Source organism: Sceloporus occidentalis, unplaced genomic scaffold (assembly GCF_023333645.1).
Source record: "Sceloporus occidentalis isolate IW3139 unplaced genomic scaffold, rSceOcc1.0.p SCAF_34, whole genome shotgun sequence".
In the NCBI taxonomy this organism is placed as follows: Eukaryota; Metazoa; Chordata; class Lepidosauria; order Squamata; family Phrynosomatidae; genus Sceloporus; species Sceloporus occidentalis.
This window is the reverse complement of record NW_028317014.1, coordinates 5,982,796-6,008,171: the sequence shown is the minus strand read 5'-3', so window position 1 is coordinate 6,008,171 and position 25,376 is coordinate 5,982,796. Positions and strand designations below refer to the sequence as shown.

Sequence of the window (25,376 nt, the reverse complement as noted above, 5' to 3'; positions counted from 1 at the left end):
TTCACTCCAAAGCAGTCAAACTCACCATGGATCAACATTACCTCAGCTTTTACTTGTAATAAACGTGAATGCATTTTATATCTAGAAAAACATTCACATGTTTTTTTAATATACTGATCAAATTGGCCAAAAAGACTATTCCACAATTTAACTGCCTTACAGTAAATAAACCTTCTACGGAAGCTCCTTTTTTCCATTCTTAAGGGGATGCTGACTTGTTTGGAAGGTACGATTAAAAAAGGATCTCCAAAAAGATCTTTGTATTGAATTTGAACATACTTGTAAAGGTTTTACCATATGCCCACGAATAAATTTTTCCACAGAGAAAACAAACCCAATTTGAACAGCCTTTCTTCGTTCCTTTAATCATTCAAAGGGTCTCTGAACCCTTTCTATTCTCCAGTATGTCTTTTTTTATACTGATGCCCAAAACTGCACTGCATATTCTAGACATGGCTTTTCCAATGTGTTATAAAGAGACAAAATTATGTTCCGATCTCTTAAACCTACTCCATATCGCTTGCCTTTAACAACAGCTGCCTGTGATTGTGCACAGCTGCACAGTCTATTGTCAACAAGAACACCCAAATCCTTTTCTCTTTTCCATAGGGGATTTACCCAATACACAACCATTTCAAGTATTTAGTTATATCCAGGGTTATGAATTGCAACACATATGACACAAATACATGTTTTATTAGCCATGAGATGTTATTGCCTCTTTAAAGCTATCATGGTTTTACAACATATTTTGATTAACTTAATAGGTCAGAAAACAATCACTACTACTGACTCTTCTCTGGAATCGAGTCTATTCAACACCAAATTGCCTACTCATGATAAACATATAAAAAATAAAACATAAAATATAAAAATATATAATATTTATCCTTACTGTTTGGATTTTGGTTTCGATGTATAATATTTCCAAATCCCACTGTAGTTCAGTTAACTTTGATGTATTTGTTGTAAGGTTATTAATACTAGAGTGACAGAATAGTATAATGGTAACTAATGCAGAAAAATACTGCAGCCACAGAAATCCATAATTTACACCTGTAGCATTAATATAGTGTTAGTGGTACTAGGAAATGGAAAGTAAAGCTCTTTCACATGATAGAACCAGCCTGAAATTGAGGCTTCATCCTCACACTTGGATACCTTTTTTAATCATCCTAACTCATCTTATCTTATAGCACAGCTTCTACTTCACATCGTAAAGCTGTCATATATGAGACATGCATTGATTGGGATATCGACTTTTATTTCGATGTTGAGATACAATGGATCACGTATTTGGTTCTAGAACAGCAGGTTTCTAATAAATCAATCTACTTAAGATATCAAATCACCATGAAAAAAGGAATGTTTTCTTGTTTTATCTTTTAATAGTAAAAGTCAGAGGCATTATGGAACTACATAACTCTCTGAAAACTACTATAACCTAAATTCCCAGTGGTCCACAAGCAAAACTCATTGGCACAGATGTTTAAAGGCAGCTGCATAATAAAAGCATTAGCAGTTGTGACATTATGTGGTCATGTGTACAAATTACAAATTACAAAAGCATCTTTGTGGCTAAATAGAATCCAGTACATTTATATAGTATTCTACAGTAATAAAGGTATCAACACAAGACGTTCATAAAGAATATATATATATATATATATATATATATTCTTCATGGACGTCTTATGTAGACTCCTTTATTGCTGTAGAATACTGTGTGTATGAAAGTTGCGCCACTATTAGTTCTCACGTGGAACATCAGTTCAGACATCAATATATAAAGGGTTTTGTACAAAGGCAAAAAACAAGGGAATCCAGCATGTACATCCATCTATTCTCTTTGCTTCTTCCAATGGTTGCTAATGTGTCATAGATTTCTTTCTTAGCTATATCTTCCACTTATCGAGAGGCTTATAAACGCTACACTGCACAATCACACAATGTCACTATAATTGTCGAATCAATACAGAATTATCAAATGAAGGTGTTATCTTGGCAGTGTTAGAACTATTTCAACACTTTCCATGTGCTTTTTTTTAAAAAAGCTGTTACACCATGAATTGCATTGGGTTGAAAACACCTCTGTCCTTTGAAGGGCAGCAGAGAAAGGAGAGATAGCACTATCTCTCTGGGGCTGTTGGTTATGGAGTGTCTCGTGTATCTCATTGTCACCATGTACATATTACTGTCTGAGACAAAACACAGGGACTGGCTTTCTGTAAACAAGGTTATCTGACATTAAGCAAAAAGGAAAGGTCAAAATATTTTCTGAAAGGCTTGCGGTAAATAGAGATAAATCTGATTTGTTAGTGTGCATGCGTTGGGCATTATAAAATTTTAAATAGAAAACTTTGCAGTATTACTCCTTTTTTTATTTCTCTAAAATTAGTAAATTGACCTAATCTTGTCCATTGAGTTAATGAACAATGAATGAGAGTGTGTGCTCTATGTTTAATGCATTGAGACAGAGGTAAATGTCCCGTAAGCAGAAGCAAATTAATAGTAATTGTCCTGCATAATATTACATTTTTATCAGGCTATTATGTGCAAGATAAGATTCTGAAAGCAAAACCTTTCTTTCAAGTCAAAAGTAATATGCCTTTGGACAGACGTTTTAATTGTAAACTATGAGCGGTAATAAGAACACTTGCTAAGCAAATTCTAAGAATTTGAAGCCATCTTTCCATGATGTGGCTCTCTAGTGGGGATCAACTTGTTAATCTCTGGAAGTAAAAACCACATAGCAGAAATCCGACAAGACCTTCCTGTCCAGCTGTTTGTTTTGGCACAACTTAAGCGTGTAACTGATATTATTTGTTGTTAAAAATGAACGTCGGGTTTGCTAAAGTATCTGTAAGAGATGATTTGACAATCGCATCGTTTACATGGTGTAAAAAAAAGTTATTACAGTGTCAGGGTGCTCTGATTTCCTAACTTCCTCCTCTAATACACCGATGAAACTCCAAGGAAGCATATGCTACCTTCTTATGGACCGATGTTCATGATGAAGAGCCACATTAGATGTTGAGACCTCATAGGTCCCTTCTGCAGATGGAAGTAAAGGTAAGTAATAGTTTACAAACAATGACCTGGGTTTTATAATCCTTTGGCTGTCGAGATGTCTTGAGTTTCCTTCACCATTGAAGACACGTTAATGACCTTATTTAGCAGCACCCTACCCTACAAGCAGTGTCACTAAGCACACTTACCTACTGGATAGAAGAAGACCTAGAACCAGACTTTTTGGAGGAAAATCAAACTTTTACTTAGGCATTATGAATCAGGACCTTGAAACGATGTATAATTTTATATGATAACTCTGGCTCAGAGGCAGATTAGGGAACGTGCATTCTTGGGAACAATTTTAGTGAACCAATCGTCATTTAGATGAGTTTGATTGGGACCTTGTTCTGGATCTCATCATGAGAAATGATGGTGCCAAAATGAAATGCACATTTGTCTGAAGGTTATTTTTTATTTGTTTTAGTAAATAGCTAAATAGGTATTTTTGTTCGTTTTGGAAAGTATTACTCACATGGTACGCCTGTACAGCTGTACAGTTTCCTTCACTAATCTTTTTTTTCTTCATGTCACTTGGTAAATACTGACAACCTTTGGTATTGGTATTTTTGAGACATTTTTTGGATCTTTGGGAGAGTTGTGTGGTAAAACCAACACTCGCTGTCCAATAATTGTTTGGCTCATGCAAGTGTATAGTTCTACATCATATCTTAATTTTTTTTTATTTACACAATATATGCCTTAATCTTTTTTTCCCCTTAAGAATCCCAATTGGCCTATGTTTGTCATAAATTTAATTCAACGACCAACTCAATAATGGGAGAAAGCAGCTGATGTAATTTCATATGTTACTACAAAAAGACTTGGCTGACATCTTTTTTACATCTCATATAAATGTCCACCAGTCATATGGGGAACTCGTTATGTCACTATAATTGAAGATACATGATATTTCCTGTTCAGATACATTTCGCTAATATTGTATAAATAATCCTCTTAACACATCACGTCTGGCATTTTCCATAGTTACCAAACATTGCACTTGAGTTACAAACTGATACTTGATGCATCTAGGAATGAACTTGCAGTCTTTAAATTGTGTTATCTAGTCAAAGTGAATAGCAATGGCTTTCATAGTCAACAATAAACATGTTCGTACATTGCAAAACTCTTCTTCAACAGAGGGGAAATGGAGTAAAAGAACTTTGGAAATATAACCATCAGACTAATATATTAAAAATGAGTTGGGAAGGCTTTGAAAGAGAAATTAATGAAAATGTGAATCAAGTATACAGTAAGTATACAGTATGGTTAGTTAAATAAAAAATATCCAGAATATTCTCGCCCCCTCTCTCCGCAACTAATGTGTGGTTTGGTGGGTGAGGGTGATAAAGAATAAACTGGATGGTACAAAGTCAACCTGTACTCCAGAAGCCCAGAAGTATGTTATAAAAATAAATCTTTTACAGTGTAATAAAGTATTGTATACTATTACAGTGTAATAAAATAAACCTACAAAAATGGATGACGTCCATCTTGTGGCTCCTCCTAAACCCCCAATCCCGTACTCAGTGGGACGGAGTCATAAAATGATACAGAAGTAGAAGACTATATCATTCTCATTGTATTTACTGTGCTGTATGTCAGAATTTTAAAATGTGTTTCCTGGGTGCTGAAAAGATGTTGTGTTGTGTCACAAAATGCAATTGAAATGGAGTTGTGTAGAGCTTTTACTTGAATACTTTAATGCCTTTTCAGCATGTATACCTATATACATATACATATATACTGTACATTGTATCCTCTTATGCCCTCCTCTTTTATAATGTGTCTGAAAATATATTCAGAAATATCTACAACAATGCACAAACATAAATGAATGATAGGCTGCATACTTAATGCATATAAAATATATGAATAGATAAACTGTATCAAATCAGGTTAAAGATTAGATTGGCATTTTGCTACTTATTTTGCTCTGCATTCCTACCAGTAGGTGTCACTATTGATTAAGTAGCCAGTAATATAAAAAATTTAATTTACACCACTTTATTCCATATTATAAAAAATATAAAATTAAGTTGTATTAAATTGTTATTTTTTCAGTGCTGAAATGAAAATAAATAATTTTAACTGATGCTACATTATGAGTATACAAAGTAAACCTCTCTCAGACCAAAAATGGTGTAAAAGACTTAAATCTTAATCAGTCCTTGGACTAGTCTTAGATTCAGGATGGCTTTAAGCTTATTCTAACTCTACCACTTCTGCTGTGATATTGTTCTACTTATCTACCACCATTTTAGTGAAGTCAATTTGCATACATACAATCTAAGTTTCTGACCCTCTAGTTTTAGATTATGACCTCTTCCTCTAACATTTCCAAACTAATATTTGCTGAGTGATACAAAATATTACTATTACAATTTAACTATTTTTTCTCCTCTATCAATAACTGCATGGGATAGGCACAAAGCTATCCTGAATCAAAAACAAGAACAAGAGTTTTTTCATCTGCAAAAATGAGCAGACTAGAGCCAAATGGTTTTTATATCTTGACAAATTCTGTCTGTTATTGTATGTGACTTTAAATGATTCCACGGATTGTAACAGTGCTATGGAATCTGCTGGTGCTATGTAAATAAATGTAATGTACTATATATTTTTCTATGTTTCTAAATGTAATTGAATACTGCTATGGAAAAATGAGATAAAACAGTGATACATTTTACATTAGTTAATAAACCTGGGCTAACATATTGCTGTTTTATGTCATTTTATGTCATTACTTGCCTCTTTTTATGGCATATGTTACATGTATATTTAAGGTCATCCTACTGTGCATCAATGTTTTTTAAAAAGAGGGTGTAGTTTGATTTTAATACCACAAGAGGTCACTAGTTGCAGGTGTATTGGCTTGTGGATAATATACCATACATGCTAGTTCAAATTCTTAAAATGAACTATTTACTTTCTGACCAGCAGAGGGCAGTGAAGTTATTTCATAAGAATAAGGTTAACCTTATGAATTCCATAGATCTTACTATGGTGCTTAAGATATTGTCTTTATGATATTATTACATTATAAACATATGTATGTTTACAACATAAATGTATTTACCAAATAGACAATATTGCTAATGGATAACTGCAATGCAATTAGAAATATGCTAATATAAAGTATTCAAACTAGAAAAAGAATGCGACAACAAAGAAAGTGAATGTTCATAGTCATTTTAGGCAGAACATCTTTAATACCGCTTGTCATCTTTGTATATGTCTGCGTAAATAGTCATGAGAAAAAAGTAATGTGCTTCTTTTTGGATATTATATTGAAACCCCTAATTGGGAGGGCCCTATTTTGCATAGAGCTTCTACACTTCAAAGTTGAATAAGTGAGTCTTGTCTTGATAGTATGGACCTTGTGATGAAGTGCACTGGAACTTACAGAACAAAGAGCCATTAGTGTGTGATTGCTAGATATGGAGCACTATGCAGTTCTGTCAAAAACTTTTACAGAGAGGAAATGCATAGAAAACCCATACATAAGCAAAGAAATGCTGGGCGTAAATGCTGCCTTGGGTCCTTGTTACTCTGTCACCCCAGTGGGTACATGTGGAACTGCAAGTAGTACTTCAGAATACTGAAACTAGAGCAGCCCATGGGGCATTTGACTCCCTGCCCCATTTGTCAGTCCTCATCTGTGCCCAATTCATAGTTAAATCAATGAGATGGCTTTCACAAACCCCCCCCCTTATTAACTAACAATTCAGAACACCAGCATTACAAGGCATTATGCAGGATCAACTCAATCTTTAGCAGGTGGAGCTCACTGGATTTGGCCACTCCAAGTACATAGTGAAGTCGATGAAGTGGAATCTTAATTCTTACTGCTGTCCCCTGGGTATAGTAACTACACCTTTCTGTGTCTTGCTTTAATGATAAAACCTCTTTTTTTACATACATATTTCATTAAAGATGTTAATACACTAATGCAAGTCCATTTGCTCAGTAACTTCCAATATATTTTACCACAAGGTTTAAACGATCAAGACAGCACTCCGGATCCATGCAGGCCATTATATTTACTTCTGTAGACTTCATTTTAGTGAATACACTTTTATAAAGTATTTGGATAAAGGTATAGAATAAAAGTAGAGTAGATTTGTTTCCCAACATTAGACAGTGAACCTCGGCTGGTGCTTTCAGTTTTTTATTCATGCAAAAACAAAAAAATACACTTAATAAGTGAAGAGATATTAATTTCAAACTGTAGCTATACCAGTTTTGCAAAATCAAGTGTATCATAGTAAAGTCTATAAATATAAGTTAGTGAAACTGTTAAAAAAAAAAGAACCAGCCATCATCCTTTGTGAAAAACAAACATTTTCAGCATTTTTCTAGCCGCCGTCTTTGCTGAGGAGCTCCAAGATATGACATCATATCCCAACTCTCTGTGGTCTAAAGGCATAAAGTGTCTATTAAACCGGTATATGGAGGCTGGGCCAGCTCTGTGTAAATGGGCAGTTTGGGGAGATCAAAGATTCCCATTGAGCAGTGGTTTTGTGGCGGGGAAACTTCCATGCATTTGCTGTCTTTCCCATTCTTCCAGCTCCTTGACTTGCAGGATAGGCTTTGAGTCTGCTGGGAAATCTCAAATGACTGTCATGTATTCTTGGGATTGCTCAATTACACAGAACTGCTACTTTTATATAGGCTGTATATTCCCCTATGGTTTATTTAATCAAATAATTAATATGTATGAATCCGTGTGCATGCCCACATGTAGTTTGAGCAGACCGTTAAAACATGTTGTTTTTCCTCGTTTGACCTTCTTAGTATGAAACCATAACTTCCATTCCTATCAGAGTTATATAGCTGATATTTTCTTCCTTGTCGTATTGAGAACTCTAAGTGGTTATATTGGCTGTCGATTCAAGCTATTTTACTAAGAAAGCTCCAGTGGGACTTCTCTGTCTGTCACGTTCAAGATTCTGCTACAGCAGTAGAATCACATCATTGTTTTTATGTGTCTTTTTCCCAGAGGATGGCTATAGCCATTGTGTCTGTGAGTTTGGATGCTGTTCTTTATTGGCAATAAATCCTTGATTTCACAGCTAAATTTGTCCTTAGTTGTTTCGTATATTGACTGAGGAAAATATAGTGTAGAAATCAGCAAGAAAGACCGGGCAAATGAGCATGGGGGAATTACGTGGTGGTCCTCTGATCTAAAGACTGGTGGGGGATGCAAACTTTTATTTCCCTGCTTATTTTACTTGCATGACATCATAAAGCAGCATTTAGCCATGGCTTTGGGCAAAATTACCCAGATCCAAATGCCCCGCTTTGTCAGAAAATTGTGCTAGTTGTATCTTCATAAACATAGCCCTTGACAAAGGCGTTCATGTCAAAACGTTGGAGGGGTACAGCTTATTCACATGGTGCTTTAATACAGATATGTGCTTTTTAATTTATGTGCCCTTATTTTTTCTAGAATGCTTATATATTGTACTTTATGACCTGTACTACGAATGTGTACTATTAACTGAGGTTAATATACTTTATTAGCATTATTGGGGTGCTTGCTTTTCTTTTAGTTTTTTTGAGTGTATTATTGGGTTTCTTATTGGGAAGACAATCCCGTATTGCTTACGGCACCCATTTTTTACTATTGTTGTGCCATCCTGAACTCTTTATATTATCCATTATAATCAAGACATTTTTCGTCTCCTAGATATTCTTAAAGGGGTACTAATGCTCACACTTTCTCAATGCTTGTTTCACATGTGCCCTTAATTAATGCTAAATGAACAGAAATATAAATTTATTTTTCTGGTCTACTGCCCATGGGACTGTACACTTTTGATGCACATTCTCTAAACAGCAAGGTTAACCATTGAACTCTACTGGTACCAACCGGGCACAATGGTTTCCATAAAGGAATCTGCCACCAAATATAGTCATTAAGATTTCTGTAAATTATGTGGTATTTATATCCTAACCAAAGAAGGATAAAGTTGATAGTAGATAAACGAGAACATTTAAATTTGAAAAATATATGAAAATAATAAATACAATTGTACTTACACATGGCTTTTCTAAATGCCTAATTTATCTGTAAAAAGGAGGAAAAAACTGAACCCAGCACAATGTAAAACAGTTGATCTAGCTGTAGTCCTACTTATCACATCGGAGGAGCTCTCTGTATCTTGCAGCCAGGCCATCACACAGAGAGAGCTAATTTAATGTGAACCGGTATCCGGTTACAAGCCTTTTTTGTAATTCTAGAAGCCAGAGTAGAAAATTTGTGCTAAAGAATAATGTGTTTTGCTCTGAATAAAAGGACGGGACGACATTCAGGTCCAAGAAATTGTTAGATATTGCCAGAACAATCCTGCTACATGATGAATCATTAATGATCTCTGAAAGTCATAATGGTCTGTCATTAATGCCCATTAATGATCTCTGTTTACCACTAGTATGGGCTTGATGGTTCTGGCCAGTACCTTAGAGAATACTTTAAATATTCCTTAAAGTTTCTCTGTCTATCAGCTTGCCGCAAATGTAGACAGCAGCTGTGCTTGAACGTTTCTGCTTCAAAGAAAGATGGCTTTGGGTTTACGGAAGTCGTATTCAGGTAAGACATTGCCTCTGAAATTATATTTTTAAAGAATTCAAGTACAAGACAAAAACCAAGACATTTTACAATTTTAATGTTTAAATAAGCTTTATCAGAGAATATCAATATACTAAAATGTAACAGGGATTAAGACATACATCTATTAATGGGAATTAGCAGCAGTTTAAATGTTTTATTTAAGATTTATTTAAGGTGTGTTCAATTCAGTTTCCCTGTATTTTAGATCACCGTAACATTAAGCATATTGTTCAAACATGTAAGTTTTGTTATATATTATGATGTTGATTTATAGTTAGAAATAGTTTGTCCTCCTTGGTTAAAATATGGCTGATTCCAATGCAGGAAAATAATTTTCATAAAGAGAGACATTCCTTTCCTAGAATATTTTGATTTAGAGTGAATGAATGAATCACAATTATAGTGCATTACATTTGGCATGTATAGTAAATGACTTTAGGAAAAGGTTTTAATGTTGAATATGGATACTGGTATTAGTGGATTGGTTCCGGTTCTTTTATGATAGCACAAAATCTTTGTTCATGTATTGTAAAGTTAATTAAACAGGCTTATGTGCCAACGCCCAAATATCCAGTTTTTATGTCAAGTATAAAACAGCAATGTGATATTAACATGTTAATCTGCGGCTTCCTGTGCTAGGTTTTCATTAAGAAAAAAAACGATAATTGAATTTATATGGTCTGATCTGAACAGATGGTCCACAGACAAAAAATAACTCATCTCAGTATATCATTCTCATAAAGAAACCTTCAGTAATTTTATGTATTTAACTCTATAGGAAAATATATAATCTGTGCCCTGTAATAAACAATATGATAAGCAGTTAATGAGATATAAAGTTGTAATTGTCAGATTGAGATTATTTTCCCACTCTCTTGTTGAGAACCATAAATTATGTTAAAAACAAAGTCTACCATAGAATAAGTCCTCAATTCTAGGCTGGGCCATCCAAGTCATCTAGACTTCAAAGTCTATCATCTCCTGAAAATTTACAGCCAGTTAAGAATGGTAGAAGGTATTAGCAGAAATTTAGGTTTCCAGGAGATGAAAAATATATTTAAGAAAGGGACGTTGTATATCTTAATGACAAATGTTGGGTACAACAGCAATATCCTGTATATTCAGCTGAACATGGATGGAGATAGCTGTGTTATAATAAATATTGAAAGCAGGGCAATCAGTAATAGTAATATTCATAAGGGTGATTTTACACGGTAAATATATAGTGCAAAGTAATAAGCATATGCAGGGTTAATGATAAAAGTATTTTAATTGGGCAGTAATAGCGTCATTCTGATGTCATGTGATCCTTTCTGCGTTCCTATTGTGACTCTGTTTTTTGTGATTTCCTTATTAAAAAAGCGCCTTGACTTATGTTCTTAAAATTGAGAAATAATATTGATAGACTGATATTCGTGGTGGAGAAGGTACAAAAGTTATACTTTGGCAGAACTTACCTTTTCACACAGTTTGCATTTGGTTGAGGGCTATACAATTTATAACTTTATGAGCACCCCCCAATTGCCTAATGATAGTTACCCGTGCAAAATGTGCACAGTATAGATATGTCTGAGTGATGTATTTCATTTTATTTAATTTATTTCAAGAATTTTTTGCTTGTAACCTTTCTATTCTTTACAAAACCTTGCTAGGGAATGCCAACACTTGCAGAACTAGTGTGACAACTTTAAACGTCCACTTTCTGAAGTCACGACCCACATGATGACGCCATGTCACATGGTACAAATATCAAGGTACATGATGTAACCAACCACAAAAATTCTGGACAGATAAACAGCTTTTCCATAAATGTTTTCACTGGGTGGAAAGTGGTGTTTTCTGACAATTTTTAGAATACAAGCATTTTTGCCCATCTCGAGTCTTGTATTCTCATATGTTGATGAGTCTTATAAATCCTGAAATCTTCTGTAAACCAAGAAATTATCAGGAGCTCTTAGTGAAGTTACAGAGAAAGGAAACAAAAACATAAGCCCTGTAAATAATATTAGTGTGTGATAAAATGTAGCAAGAAATACATTTAGGGAATGTACTACATGTAGAAATGAATAGCAATTTTATGTAACTTTACAGAAAGATGTTTTTTTTTAATGCACCAGTTCATTTATGTATATATATATATATATATATATATATATATATATATATACAGTATATATTATAAGAAACCTAATAGGGTGTAAAGTGCCAACATCTCATACAGATGTTTTCTTCTCATTTTTCCTCCAATCATTATCTGCCAGCTGTGTTCAGGGGCCTCTCGCTCGTTGTACGTATCCTAGTGTGGATGTGAATGTCTCTGCCTGTGATTTTGTCATTGAGCTTGTGAAATGTGTATTAAAGTATAATACAGGCTGGATCAAATACTTGCAGTGGTAGGTAGAAGGGTACTACATGAAGCACATGTGCCCCACCACCAATGGTCTGTGTTGATATTTAGATCCTGTCTCCTTGTTCTAGAATGGTATAGGACTTCCCAGTGTGAAACCAGACAGAAGGACCTCTTTTCAGCAACCTCTTTTTTGCAAGTAGGAAATCTGATGGTAGAGCTGGACCTGGTAGCATGGTTTTGTAGGCAAATGCTGTTTGTACCACTAGGGAAAAAAGTCCTAATTCTTTATAGAGCTTTGATTCTTTTTACAGTGTCGTAACACCTTGGAAGATGTGTCTTAAAATAGATAGCTGTTCCCATTGTTTATCTGATTTATCTGTACTTTCACTGAGATCTTACTTATTGATTGCCACATCTTTAAAGGTAGACGGCTTTTCAACATTTAGTGTCTTGAACTAAAGGTCACTTTCCCAGTGAAATAATGTGCTTCCTCTTTTAGCTTTGGATGTAATTATAGTGCACTTGACTTTTAATGACACAGTTCTATAACATAATAGTTGTGTTACCGTGTATGTTTTACAACCATTTAAAATCATATTGCAATCATTATGTCATGTAGGCATTATTTCCTTTTTCTTTCCATGTATTAGAAATGCCCCTCCTAAATATACACTATATAGACCAACTACATATTAATATCTATGTATTTAAAATGCAATACCACAAAAGTCCCTTTTGGTGTTATGGTCAAGTGTCCCAATACTTTTGTCCATATAGTGTATTTGGCTAAGGCCCCTAAAAACCTAGAGTGACAACTCAAATGTTTGGCAGAAGAAAGTGATCTTGGAATTACTGTAAAATTTGTAACAATAATTCATAATACAATGATATGATTATATATACCGTATTTGCTCGATTATAGGACGAGGCTTTTTTCAGAGCAAATGCTCTGAAAAATATCCCTTGTCTTATATTTGAGGTCGTCTTCTAATCAGAACTCAAATAGAGGTCTGATTACAAGACTAAGATACAGATCCCCCGCAGGAGGAGGGGCCTGGATCATTCTCTCTGGCAGCTTCTGGGGGCTTCTATGACAGCGCGCTGGCATCACATGACCTTCCGGTGCTTCACCATAGAAGCCCCGGCAGAAGTGCCGGCAGCAGCGGAGGTTGTCTGTGCGCATCCCACAGTTGGCTAACGTTTGCGGGATGCACACAACCTCCCCTGCTGCCAGCACTTCCGCCGGGCTTCTATGGTGGAGCACTGGAAGGTCATGTGATGCCGGCGCTCAGTCATAAAAGCCTCGGCGGAAGTACTGGCCGCCAGCAGCGGAGGTCTGCAACGCACAGACGTCCACTGACTGCCCCACTAGACACCCGGGAGTCTAAAGCACGGGTCACAAGTAAAGGGATGCACTGGGAAGTCGGGGGGGGTTATGAGTGGCATGGGGGTGGGGTTCAATGGTTTTCTGGAGGCAGAGTAGCATATAGGGGGTTAAAAGGCATACCTGAGGGCAGAGTGGCTTATAGGGGGTATAAGGCATTTCTGGGGTGAAGAGTGGTATACAAGACATATCTGTGTGGCAGATGTGCATAACTGGGGCAGAGTGGCAAATAAAAGGAAAAACAAATAATTTTTTCAATCATAGTTTTTATTAAATATGAAAAAATAGTTTACAAGTGAATTAATATTTACTAATAAAACATTTTTCCTATAGGGTAGTCTTATATTGAGGCTTTTTCTTTTTTTCCTAAATTAATATAAAAATTTGGGTCGAGGGTCGCCTTATAATCAAGCAAATACAGTATATATCAACGGCAGTGATGTCATTGTTTTTTATGTGTCACTGGAAGTGCAATGCTAGATAATCTGCTAAAGTATATTTGTGGTAGCATTGATATAAAAGGCAGTTGAAGAAGGTTACTACATTGCCTCATGTTCTCCTTCGCCCCAGAAAATGCAGTAAGCTCTTATTGAGGGTCAGTGAGCAGAAATAAATTGCCGTTGTTAATTTACATCAGTATACAAAATGTACCCTAATGAGTGGTTTTGTATTGAAACAATTTGCAATTTATAGCAGAGAAAAAATACAATAAAAGGGAAAAACAATTAGATTACAGCACAAAGCATCTAGTAGATAAGTGAGTACAGTAAGGCAGATAGAGGTTGCATTTGGTGCAGAAAGTAGAGTGAAAACTGTTAGGTTAAACACATTACCTATAAGACTGATTTTGAATGCACTTAGGCGTAAGTGGAGATGATGTAATAATATTACATTGAAAGCTCTTGAAATGCTGTTTGATATAGAAAATGTTTTGTTACTATGTAATGAGCCTAAAGCTTAAAGTGAAGACAATTACACATCTGGCTTCATACTATATGCGCTGTATATCTGTGGTTATATGTGGATAGATGTTGAAGAACAGGAAAAATCCTTTTGTATAGTTTTACTGAGCAGTGTGCTTCATAAATTATAGATTATAATATAATTTAGACAATAATGAAACACTAATGCAATTATATCGTGCACCTCTAGATGTCTCCAGTTACTGCTAATTCACATGATCAAATCCAGTGTGTGATCCATGGTATAAAACATTATAACCTTAGATCTCCTCTAACACATAATCTACTACCTCTCTTATGATTTGTATCATCATATAATTAATAATACTGAATGTCATGTTAAGTTTATCAATATAATGTATCAATACGTATCTATGTGTATATACACTATATGGACATAAGTATTGGGACATCTGACTATAACACCAAGAAGGACGTTTATGACATCACATTCTAAATAAATAGACATTAACATGAAGTTGGTCCAACCTTTGCAGCTATAACAGCTCCCACTCTTCTGTGCAGGTTTTCCACAAGACTTTTGAGTGTTTCTGTGGGAATTGTTGTTCATTCATCCAGTAGAGCATTTGTGAGGTCAGGCACTGATGTTGGATGAGGTCAAGGATGTGTGAGTGCCAGTCAAGTTCTTCAACACCAAACTCATCTAACTATGTCTTTATGGACCTTGCTTTGTGCACTGGGACACAGTCATGCTGGAATAGAAAAGGGCCTTCCCCAAAGGTTTTCCACAAACTTGGAAGCATAGTATTGTCCAAAATGTCTAATGGTATACTGAAACAGCCCCATACCAATTGGAACAATGCAGTCAGGTAGGAAACTTTCTCCTGACATCTACCAAACAAAGAACACGTTTATACTACTCCAGAGTCCAATGGTCACGTGATTTACACCACTCGATCCGACGCTTGACATTGTACTTGGCGATGTGTGGCTTGCATGCAGCTGCTCGGCCATGCCATTCCATAAAGCTGCTGCCGCACAGTTTGTTGTGCTGATATTAATGCCATTGGAAGTTTGGAACTCTTCAGCTATGGAATCAGCAGTGTTGGCAGGACTGCCCACTGTCATCAGCAGGGGGTCCCGTGAAGTCAGTGGGAGTTTCCCCTGACATCAGTGGGAGTTTCCCCTGACATCAGTGGGAGTTTCCCCTGACATCAGTGGGAGTTCCCGCTGATGTCGGAGGCATTCCCGCTGACAGCAGTGTGGGGGGAGCGACCCGGAGGATTCAGGTCTTGACTCGGAAGAGTGGTGCTTTACCCGGCAATTTCCAGGTCAAACCCAGAGAGTTCCCAGGTATGAATATATGCCATGCAGGGAGATGTGTTCATCCAAACACATCTTCTGAATGCAAAATAGCTGAAGTAGCAACACAATATATCATGGCATGAGAGTCCCTTTAAGTTGCACCCCAGTAAGACAGGCATGTCAGTTGAGATGCAACCTGTCTAGTTTGCTGTACAAGTAATCTATCCCTGAGTAGTTATAGTTAGGAATAGTAACCGTTAATCATACACTGTATATGCTGGCTGAACACTGTGGTTGGTTGTTTCATTGACTTAAGTGGAAGTGCTACAGCACATGCGCAAGAAAGCAAAGGCAGCCAGGAGAAGAAGGCAAATAAGACTGACATCGTGTAATGCAGCAGGCATTTTACATAAAAATTAGACTGGATTGTGTCTTTAAGGCCTGATTTTTTTCTCTGTGTAAAACTAATATAGAAATAAGTAGGGGTGCATGAACACTACTCAGAAACCACGACCAGCACTAGCCATCTGTCAGTAGACCACTGGATGATAGCACCCAATACTTATCTGATCTATGGCTTCAGCTGGCTGGATGCACGTGGCTGCATGGTGTGTGAGCATAAAAGCATTGGAGTAAAGCAAATGTTAGGTCCCTGTCTCTGTGGCAGCTGATGGTAAATGGAAGGTAACATTTCTTAGGCAGTTTATTGTATTTTTTGAAGTGGCAGCTCATCACAAACAAATAAGTCTGTTTTTTTTCCAGCAGGTGAAGGCATATTAAATGCCATTGTTAGGACAGCCTGTTTTAATGCCTTTCTTAGTGGACCTTTATTCACTATAACTCGCCATGGATCCCAGGCAATAGTCAGGATTGATTTTCACTTATAAAAGTCACGTATTGTGAAAGTCACTCTGTATTTGTAGATAACACAGGTGGACGTCTCTCACTACCCACTTTTTTTTGGTAAATACTGAAATACATCAATTCATTACAATACCCCAATCATCACTGGAAACACAAGACAGCTCCCTTCTATGTGGAACACACACAGTGTCTCCCTTTACATTTATAACATTAATTAAAAGCTATATTGTCCTCATATAACGGTCAGATTAAAGCTTTAGCTATTAAGGTGATACGTATTGCTATTAACAATTTCACAATGTTACCAAAAAAAGTAATATGTTATTTACCTACACTGATCCGCATTTAAGCTCAATCATCAATTGCAAGTATGATTTTAGATGTGCTGTTTTTGTATTATATTGATTCAACGTGTTTTTATATGACATGTTGATCAGATAAATAGCCTGTTCTTTACAATGTACACACAACAGTCTCACCACACACACCAGCCAAACTGCTAATGTAAATATAGGTCATGTGCACAGCATATATACATTTATGTTTTATATGTTCTGTAGGCGGAAGGATACTGTGTTTTTTATATAGGGATGCAGGGTTTTGGGTTAGCTGAAGTCTGCATTGCAGTGATATGTTAACATATTATTGATCTGATTGTAAAACAGCTAATGCAAGATATTAGCGAGGACCTGACTCTCGCTTCCATTCCATCATAAACACCCACACAGTAATACTGCGGACTGTTTCAAGGTGTCATCATACTATAGATCATACTATGGATTCCACTCTCTCCACTCTATCAGTAATATGTACTTGATGTTGCTCATAGTCACAGCTCAAACACATTCTGATTACAGTACATCACTGAACACCATCTTCGTCAGACAGCTCTTGCCTTAAAATGTGTGTTTTTTATGTTCTTACATGAAGGTACCTCTCTGAGATAGTTAAACGACACATAGATATATTAAAGATGCCCTACCAACATGATGCTTTCTTCACGCCCGTGTTATTTGTGAATTGATACAACATAAAAATACAATGAACATATTATATGTCAGTGAAATTTACTTCTTGTACCATCCAGAAGGTTCTGTATACAACTTTTTGCTGATTATAAATTGCGACCCTCTATGTATATAATAAGATTGACTTTCTGGTCTTGCTTTTCATATTTTTTTTGCATTTGGATACAGAGCAATTATGCTTTGCTACACTAAATTGCTGTCACAAACATGAATTTAATTATGCATTTATGTAAACCTGTTAATGTATATGTCTTTGCCGTAATTATTAGTAAAGAAACTGATATGCATTGAGTGTAGTAGGGAGGAATAAAGAGAACAAGTGCGCTTGATGACTGGTACAAACGGCAACTTTTGTAATAGCCCTGTTGACGTTATATTGAGGCAGTAGGTTGATTGTGTGAAAATCAAGTAGTAAATTTAGTATTAGATTCACCTAAACTTCACGTCCATTCCCATGTCAAATCAAGAGTCCCCAGGGCAACCTCAGATACTCAAGCAATGAAAATATTTTGTAATAGTCTTTTGAGAAACAGTTTTCAAAACAGAATAGTCCATTACATTAGGAATCATTGAATATGATGTCTTTATTTGCACAACACATAAGTAAAGCAAAAATAAGGTTTGTCATGAGCGTCCATCCATGTGACCCCTGGGAGCTCTCGCTTGTAGTTGCATAAAACATTTTAGTATGAAATGATACCCATTAAAATCATAATCTAGTGCCACTTAAAAACTATTAAGCATCAGCCACTAGTCAGAATGAAGTCTGTGTACCTTTTCTAAGCAAGAACCCCATGGTGGCACCTCCATAAATCCAGAGTCCTAGGCAGCTGCCTAATTTTTGGATATGGTAGGACTATGGTACCTCCAATGTCTCTAAAGCTCTGCAGCCTTATGTAGAGTGGAGCCTCAAGATGGCTAACGAAGGGACATTATCAAAACCCTTCTTATGAAGTCTTGTGGAAATGTAGGGTACTTTTGCACAAAGTTTTCTAATGAACAAAAAAAGGATAGGCGTACTGGCATTCATTGTTTTTGTGTAAAGGTTCAGATAGTTTGGAAATTGACATGGGTCATGATAATGGTGATGTTCCATTCATGTGTATTCAGGGGAAATGGATCTTCTGGCTAATACTCAAATCACTCTTCAGCATGGGCGTAGGAACCCCTAAAAATAGGGGGGGGATAGCATTTTTACTGGTAGGGTATACCTGACCATTTCACCAACAGGGACTTTTATGACATTACATTATAAATACATAGACATTAATATGTAGTTGGCCCCCCTTTGCAGCTATAACGGCTTCCACTCTTCTGGGAACGATTTCCACAAGATTTTGGAGAGTTTCTGTGGGGAATTTTTGCAACCATGCCTTTATGGACCTTGTTTTGTACACTGGGGCACAGTCATGATGGAATAGAAAAGGATCTTCCCCAAACTGTTCCCACAAAGTTAGAAGCATAGTGTTGTCCAAAATGTCTTGGTATATCACCTTCAGCTCATAAAACGTTCTACTAGATGAATGGGAGAAAATTCCCACAGAAACAGAAAAATCTTACAACCACAGATGGACCCCAATGGACACGGCCACAGAGACTACTATGATGTATTGAAGGAACCATCCAAGACTCTTAACACGTCATGCACACAGGAACATATCAACACTTAAACACTTGAATAACATACACACACATGCACACACTAACATACACACACACAATAATACACCCCAAAACATTCCCACCCTAATATACCTAGACACATGCCCACCATAACACACCTGGAAACATACTAACATACCCATAAAAACAGATGTGCACAATAACATACCCACAAACATATGCTATCACACCCAGACACGCATTCAAACACATCATTCACTTACTCTGCCTACCCCTAGATTTAACACGTGGCGCTTTTTATTAGTGATGCCCTAGACCAAGTAGCACCCCGAAATATTCTCTTGTGTCCACATGCTACATACAGTGACACACACACTCATTTTAACCAGAAATAGGCCTGGATTAACCCTAGGTGCCCCTGAGTTAAACATGTGTTACAGGGAATCATTCTCTTCCCTTTAAGTACGACATGCCTGCTTATACACACACATATGCACTGCTCTTACGCAGGCCTGCCCACAAAAACACATATATACGCTGCAATTACCTGAACATACACACTTGCCAGTACTCACACATATGCACTACTCTTATACACGCCTGCCCAAACATACATAAACTACTCACACACACATGCCTCCCCATAAATATACACTGCTCTTGCACATACTTACATAGACATATACACTATAAGACAAATACAGTCCTTATATACACACATATACACTGCCCATACAGACATACACATATACACTTCCCATACACACGTATGCACATACACTGCCCTTATATGCGCGTGCCCATACACACACATATACACACCTGCCCTATACACACACATATATGCCTGCCCAAGTGCCCATACACATTCATAAACATTGCCCATATACATGCCTCACCATATATATATGCACACACACATATCTACCATCAGACCCCCCCCCTTCATTTTGCACATCATACCCCCCCTTCGTTTTGCACATCAGACCCCCCCTTCGTTTTGCACATCAGACCCCCCCTTCGTTTTGCACATCAGACCCCCCCTTCATTTTGCACATCAGACCCCCCTCATTTTGCACATCAGACCCCCCCTCATTTTGTACATCAGGCCCCCCCTCGTTTTGCACATCAGACCCCCCTCGTTTTGCACATCAGAACCCCCCATCCTTTTGCACATCAGACCCCCCTCGTTTTGCACATCAGACCCCCTCCCTTTGTTCTTCACATCTCTTACCTTTCTCTTCTACCTTTTTGCTTTGTCTTCCTCCTGTCCTTCTGGTTTGCCGCTCTAGTTCAGTGCAGCTGCGCACAGCTGTTTATGCTGAGCGCCGGGGCTGGGATATAAACGTCATATCCCATCGCCCGGCACTCAGTAACAGAGAGCACACTGGTAAGTGTTACCTTAAAGTTGGACTGGTTAGGGAACCCCGTGATCGGGCAGCTGTGCACCGAGGGCACTCGCCTCACTTAGAGCCCTGGGGGGGATTTCTCTATTATCGGTCCCCTCCGCATGATTTCCTGGGGGGATCCATCCCCCCCGTCTCCCCCGGTTCCTACGCCCATGCTCTTCAGCTTTAATATTATTCAACTAGGAAAATGCAGTCATAACATACAAACTTGCATTTGTAAGTGGAGTTGGCCAGAATTTGCATCTCTGTCTCTCTATACTGTAAAATGTACTTGCACCATTTTAGTTATTGCTGAGAATCTAGCTGGCCAAAATGTTGACAATGTGACATCCTTTGACTCTGATACTTACCTACATCCTTATTCCCAGTATTGGGACAAGAGCATAAGATGCCAAGCATTGGTTCAGCTACTTTACATACAGTATATATTTCACCTGTTGTGACATAATATAAGCACATTAAGCAGCTACTTAGGGCCCCATTGGTCTTACTCCATTAAGAGGTTGTGTGAAGACTGAAGAAAGATACTTTTCATGAAGTTATATCCCAATAAATGCCTGTTTGTGTTTCTTTCATCAATACGCCCCCTAAATCATTCCATTTATGACTCTTAAAAACCTAAAGCTGCCACTGACAGACCAAGACAGCTAGACATAAGTTTGTTTTTTGAGACTGTATTGGCAAAACATGGCTTATTGGCAGCTATACATTGGGTTAAGAGTAGGATTTTCATACCAAAAAATATAGAAGGATTGTCTCAACAGTAAAATTGTGAGTAGGTTTTGTTCACGTTACATTGTTTTAAATACATTACATACATTGGTTACATTGTTTTAAATATTTTTAGGTACAGGCAGACAGATCTTTGTATATATACATTTATCAAAATTTTCATTGGGTATTGGATGAGCCCTGGGTTGAGATCTTTAGCATAATATATAATAATACATAGATATGATTGATTAACAGTGTTATGCAGTGGAAATGTTGGCTATATGTCTTGTGAAATGTGTGCATACGTTATATTTAGCATACTGCACTATTCCATCACATCTGATCAATACTATTCAATTTGATAATGATGCGGTGACATTAAACACAAATGCTACATTCTACGAGTAAATAACAGTGTCATTATGATATTACCCTGTTAAGTAATTGCTGTGCTTTACCTTTTGCTGTGTCATGAAAATCTGAGCTCACTTCTAAGTCAACCTCTTGGGTCAAGGAAGTCTTGACAGTAACTCAATGTGAAGAATCAATACTGTAGATGTATCTTTCACCAAATAAATGAGGACGACACTTTCTATAACATATAAATAAGTTTCACTCAACATAATTTGTCTGTTATATAATGTCAGGCACAGAAGAGGCCAAAAAGAAGACAATACATATTTTCAAAGAATAAGGATCTAAAAATGGGATGTCTTTCAGAATGCCTGAAGAGTTTTGCTCGGGTGTTCACTATATATAGATTGGAGGATGAGGTGGAATTAAGTTCTATTAAAGGCACATGATCAGTATAACAAATTGACTTGATGGTTACAGTGAATAGTGCCAACTGACAACCATGGTTTCACCTTATCTAATTTGGAGGCAAGGTTGTCTTCTCCTGTGTTTGGCATATATGGACTACACAATTATACTTTGGTAACAGATATGGTAGTAACAGACCCCTGACTGCAGCGTTGACCTAACCAGAGGTGGAGCTGACTAAAGGTAAACATATCACATCTATGGAGATGTGTTTGGATGAACTTATAGCTTAGGGGAAGGGAAAGGCAAAAATGATTATGGGGTGTTATACACAAACCATGCATTTGCAAGGAGGGCACCACAAAGGGGTTAAAGTGCATATGATGGCTGGATTGTCCCTGTAATTAACAATATCTTAAAACACTCATTTTTCAATGACTCAGTTCTTGATTGTTTTGCACTCATTGCAGAAGAGGCAGCTGCCCTGTGTCTGCTGTCTTTTGGGCCACCTCAACAGCCATCATAGTCTGGTGCATAGTCTGTGCTCCTTGGTCCCAGGCCTTATACACTTTAATTTCTGAATTGAGTGGGATAAGGTCACACTGAGGTTTACTGAGGCTCAAATTGGACAAATGATAGAAGGCTAATTTACTTCTCACCTAGCTACGAGAGAGCCGACGTAGCTGAAAATTCAGCAGCTAATGAACAAGTATCACAGACATTGACAACACATGTTAAGTAGCGAGCATTTCTCACATACACTACTGTATTTTGATTTGATTGTAACATTGCCTTTGCTAGAACTCTCCAGGAATACAATACCACATTCAAATATCCATCTACACTGAGTTATGTTTAAAAAACAAAAAAAATTGGAACATTAGTGTATATTCTATACCTCATCAATTGCTATCATTTACATAATTTCATTTTTTGTATATTTATAACATAAACATAAAGAGTTATCCCTTCCTTAACACTATGTACACATTCAAATACTAACCCATATATATTGCTCGAGACAAATACTCAAGTTAAATATTGCCATGCGATATATCTGTGTTGTTTTTATTCTTATTTATGATTTAATATATGCATCAGATAACGCAGTTGATATGTCAACAAAAAAGTATAACTTCCATAGCAATAAGATTAAAACAAATCTTTACTATTATTTACGTGCGGATAAATACATTACAAACAGTCAATTTTGCATGCTTGCCTTCAGACTGCCGTTACCAGGATATTTTCTGCTTAACAGCACAGAAATTACATTTACAAGTCTAGCTGAAATCATGTGTTAAGGAAGAACTAGGCAGGAAAATTAGACAGACCAATCAGAATAAAAATTCTACCAACCAATGACAATTTAGCAAAAAATGGCCAATCGTGTATTGCCTTACATTCCAAATCAGGCAACTCTGTTGCATCTATGATTTGTCCTGGTAAGGAAAGAGTAATTCAACAATTAATTCAAGCTACCTTTCTCTCTCCGGGAGATGGCTCTTGAGAGCAAGTTCCCGTCATCAACACATCTGATCCTGACCTACCGTGCCAAACCCCTGCATAGATAGAAAAAAAAGGCTGCAATATAGAATTATGCAGGACTCTATACAACGCACGGAGCTACCGAGCTGCAAATGCTTTTGTTATGCTTTATAAAAGTAACCAGATGTTTGTAGAGGACAGACAATAGGAGATTGGTCTGTATTCCATTGAAACAAGGAGGAGATCAGACCCATCTGCATTTCTCTCTCACACACACAGTTACAAGTGGCTCTGGAGCTTGAAGACTGAATCTGCTTCTGTCGATGCTGCAGGCGCAGTGTATGCTATGTTCTCGGAATACTAAAATACCAGTTTCTGTTATTTTTATCATTTTTTTGGCTTATATGCATCCATTGTAACTAGTGTGGCTGAAGAAAATAAGATGCATCGCGCAGGAGATCCAGACGTGATCTGTAGCACTGATGAGTATGTACAAGCGGGAAAAAGCAGAGACCATTATTTCATCGAGGTCAAGCTCGTTCTGGAGGGGTGGCCAATATTAATGTTTTAGGACCTTAGGAAACATTGAATGAAGATGGAAGAATAACCAAACCGTTTGGAAAAAAAATCAAGGAGTCCCAGTGTTTGTGAAAAGTTGACAGTATTTTGGTGACGAGAAGAAGTGACTCGTATATCCTAACAAAAGGATCTTAATTGTCTGTCGGCTTTCTCAAAGAGGAATGCGTGATTTGCAGCTTTCGACTATAGAGAGGCGCATTACGTGAACGTCGACATTGGCGGTATCCATAGTAAAAGTTTATGCAAAAAACAAGCTTTTGGTCGATGTGATATTATTTTGCCTGATTAGTTCACAAGGATTCTGTTGGTAAACAATAGCCATGGCTGCTGCTATAGCCAGCTCGCTCATTAGACAGAAAAGACAAGCCCGGGAAAGGGAGAAGTCTAATGCATGTAAATGTGTTAACAGCCCCAGCAAAAGCAAAGGAAACTGCGAGAAAAACAAACTCAACGTCTTTTCTCGGGTCAAACTATTTGGCTCTAAGAAAAGGAGAAGAAGACGTCCAGGTTTGGAGGGGTTATTTCTTTATCATTATTTCATTTTGTCTTTGTCAACCTCAGGTCACGCATCATCATCACCATCATCAAGAAATGTTCTGGTTTCATCACCGTTGTTAAAGTTCCATTGACTACTTACTACCATTTGTTTAATATATATTCTTCTTCGATTTCACACAGACTCCATAAATGCTGCAGGTTAATTTCAAGTGTTGGGAGTATAAAATTATAACAGTAACTTATCATTTAGTATTTAGAAGTACAATGGTCTATTAGTATTTTCTAGAATAAAAAATATGTCTTTTTTTGCCGGTGAATAATAAATACCCTGTTCGAAACACAGGTTATCTGTCTTCTATTGTAAGTGCCTTCACAACTTCCCATCATCATGCTAATCAGTTAGGGATTGCACAGCGTTGTGTTTTTTTCTGTTACACCAAAATGTGTTATTTGGAATTTGTTATTAAAAAGTGAAATGTAAAATCCAATAAAGTCTATGTGGATGCCCTTGGATTAGAACATGTACTATGTAAAACATTAGATTTTATTTCACCCAGCTAAACTTTCTATGAAAATAATGTCATGGTTATTAGCATACCATGCATGGCAGTAATTAACATGTTTTTAGTTTATTTTCATAGCTGGCGTTATAATTTCTTATAATTTTCGGAGCTGACATTTTCATTTTTTTTATTTTTTTTATCATTTGAATAAATCAGGAACAGGCAGCACCCAGGCATCCATCTGCTGTGAACTGAAAC

At 36.9% G+C, this 25,376-nt stretch overlaps 1 protein-coding gene across 2 annotated transcripts in view; it reads left to right on the top strand.

The window, feature by feature from the left end:
- Positions 1 to 25,376, top strand: part of LOC149298191 (fibroblast growth factor 13) — a 54,514-nt gene that overhangs the window by 7,581 nt on the left and 21,557 nt on the right. Inside the window, exon 1 of one of the 2 annotated variants that reach the window (XM_089487691.1) lies at positions 24,438 to 24,624. The exons of the other annotated variant lie outside the window; for it this stretch is intronic. Coding sequence (XP_089343817.1) covers positions 24,438 to 24,624 — 187 coding nt within the window. Of the gene's footprint in view, positions 1 to 24,437; positions 24,625 to 25,376 lie in introns of those variants that run through there. 2 annotated transcript variants of the gene reach the window in all.